This window comes from Chanodichthys erythropterus, chromosome 20 (genome assembly GCF_024489055.1).
Source record: "Chanodichthys erythropterus isolate Z2021 chromosome 20, ASM2448905v1, whole genome shotgun sequence".
NCBI classification, from domain to species: domain Eukaryota; kingdom Metazoa; phylum Chordata; class Actinopteri; order Cypriniformes; family Xenocyprididae; genus Chanodichthys; species Chanodichthys erythropterus.
This window is the reverse complement of record NC_090240.1, coordinates 31,716,915-31,719,846: the sequence shown is the minus strand read 5'-3', so window position 1 is coordinate 31,719,846 and position 2,932 is coordinate 31,716,915. Positions and strand designations below refer to the sequence as shown.

Below are 2,932 nucleotides of genomic sequence, written 5' to 3'. Positions count from 1 at the left end.
GGGTGAACTTACTCATTTAAAGCAATTTAAGGGCTATAATTGCAGTTTAAAAAGTGTGAACAAGAGTTCAACAATGATTATATTGAAGGGTTGTCTTATTATCTCTGCAGTTAACAGATTGCACCTGAATGTTGGCATTGCAGTCTCAATGATTAAGTATGTATACTGGTAAACTAAGGTTTGCAAATCAAGAATGTATATTTTAAGTTGTTTTGAATGTGCTAAATAAGAATAATAACCTAAAAATGTACACTGAATGTCAAATCATTACTACTGTATTGCTTATTAAGAGGTGTGCGGTTTGTCAAACTGTAAATGCAAGTATTGCATGTCATCTTCCCTAAAAGTTAAAATAAAAAAAGCTTAAATGTTGGTTTGCTTTAAATGTGAGATACAATTAAAGAACAACTAGGACAAAAACACAGATTTCTTAATATTTAATTATTGCATTACATATTATATCTTTACATCTACAACATTTCCCCCTTTGTAGTTTCAGCAAAGCTGCAGATGTAAGACACACATTCAACATGAATTCAAGTGAAATAAAATAATCACCAATAAGATAATTAACATCCAAGGAAAAAGGAAATGACATATATATTCAAATACACAGCACTTTAAATTAAAATTCAAAAATACATATCATAAACATCCTTTAAATAAACATCATAGCTTTATATTGTTCCATAAGCTCAAATACTGTATATTTAAATACACCCAACATTAAAAGCCCATAAGGTTGTGTAGTTTATAGGTAAAATGAGCAGATCCCTGCATAAAATGTGCATTAAATCTGTATATTGCAGAATGTCCCTTCAGCATAACAAATAAATGAATATTTTTAGACAGCCAGACATTCAGTTAAGTCTATGTTTGTAGTGAATAAGTGAGTATGTGCCACAAGAACTATGTATTAATTAGTGTAAGGAGCTAAATCGATCTCTCTATGGTAACTCCAGGAGGTTGTTCTTCGCATATAAGTCTTCTGTGATCTGGTATACCTCAGAGATGAGGGGCAAAGACTCTCCTAACAGAGCAACCACCTGCGTGTGATCACCTGCATTCATCACATCAAAGAACGTGTTGCGCCCTGGAAGCGCACAGAACGCCACGCCGACGGCTTTACGGATGAGCCAGGGGTGGTGATGAGCCAAAGACTCGTTGTAGGCATCTGAACACATGACTGAGGTCTTGCTGTCCTCAGAGCTGGTTCGCAGTTTCTCGAGGAAGAGCTCCAGCCAGCGCAGAGCGCGATGAAGCCTCAGAAGAGTCCGGCAACCGGATTCTGGGTGGCTGCTTCTTTTGGTGAGGTCCACCAGGTCATTTTCCAGCTCATATTTCACCATGGACTGGATGGTGACATAATTGGATCCATTTTCTCCTGAAAGGAAGTTCTCTAGGATCTGGATTTTGCAGACCACATCCTTGGAGATGAAGGAAAACACGTTCCCCAAACTATTCATGAAGCTGATATGGAAAAAAGAGGGATTTAGATTAATAAACTTCTAAATGCTTATTATCAGGCAATCCATATTTAAAGGTGCAGTATGTAAGAATTATGTCCGCTAGAGGCCTATTCAAAATAAAGGCGTAGCTTGATGATGGTAAGTTTGAGTGCAGAATCTTGGGACATGTGGTCTCCATCTCAACGGATGGTGCAAAAGAATTGGGATAGGACTCTGGAAGAAATCATGTTCATGGATGTGAATATTAACGTTACTGTAGTATGAAGCAGAGCAGGAGCGAGTGTTGTGGGAGCTGAATGAGGCTACTGGAGCGATTGCACAACACACGCCTCACGAGCAGCAGGACTTTTATTATGACAGTCACTGGCGCTGCTTCTTTTCCAGTCATGAGTATGAGGTAACGCAGCTCTATTTATCATATTAGATACATTTGAGTGTGTTGAAAATTATGGTATAACGTTACTCTGAGCGTTCGCTCGGCAACTGATGTGAGACACTGTTACGCACTGCAGGAAGATAGATTGATTTTAGAATATCGTATTAAATATTGGATATCTTATGTTGATAAATGGCATGCATTTAATTTTAAAACGAGATTTAAACAATAAGACTAAACGTATTGAAACAACAATTCGTTTTCTGTCAAATATATCAAAACAGTTGTTCCCTTGTCTATTAAAACGTGTAAATATTAAAGCGTCTTTGGTGTTTCCATGGTTTCTACAAAATAAAACCGGAAACCGAGGGTTACGCGGGTATGACGCAATTGACAGGCGACTCCTCACACGTCCCGGACAAATAGTTGGAAACATTTGGGATATTGTAAGTACTCAAGTGAGCAAAATATATAACACTGGCCTATTGGTTTTTGGATATTTTACTGCAAAATTCTAACATATTGCACCTTTAAACAATATTCACACATTTTTGTACCAATTCATTGTTTATTACCTTACAGACATTTGTAATTATAATTACAAGATAGACACTTTTAAATGGACAGTATAGCTCTTTCATAAATTAATATTGATTTCTGTGAATTTTACAGGTCTTGAAATATAATACAAGTTAAGTATAAAATAAAAATTCATTAATATTTCGAGAGCAACCCTTTTCAAAGTAACCATATAAGGCCATAAAGTGAAACAATAATAAAACATGTACCCACCTGACCAGCTCCTTCCATCCTGATATATAATATTTAATGTAAACCTCCTTATTCTCACTCAGACTTGATCTGAATGTTTCTAAAACCCTCTGAAGACTGAATGTATCTGCCATTTTTGCTCTTTCTTATTCAACTACCACAAAATAAACGAAAGAAAATTTGTGGACAAACGAAATCTACGAGTGATTAAAAGTTCTTATATATTAGTTAGCTAAAAAAGTATCTTATGTGTCCATATCACTTAAAACGCTTTTTGCTTTCCCTTTGATCCTCTCTTCCGTGATTTCCTGCGTAC

General features: G+C 36.1%; 1 protein-coding gene across 1 annotated transcript; it reads right to left on the bottom strand.

The window, feature by feature from the left end:
- Positions 1–437: 437 nt before the first annotated feature.
- On the bottom strand, positions 438–2,932 carry cptp (ceramide-1-phosphate transfer protein). Its single transcript, XM_067371684.1, has 2 exons — positions 2,638–2,932; positions 438–1,470 (listed from the first exon to the last, which is right to left on the bottom strand). Exons 1-2 carry the CDS (start codon positions 2,748–2,750, stop codon positions 948–950), a joined length of 636 nt encoding a protein of 211 aa, XP_067227785.1. The 5' UTR covers positions 2,751–2,932; the 3' UTR covers positions 438–947.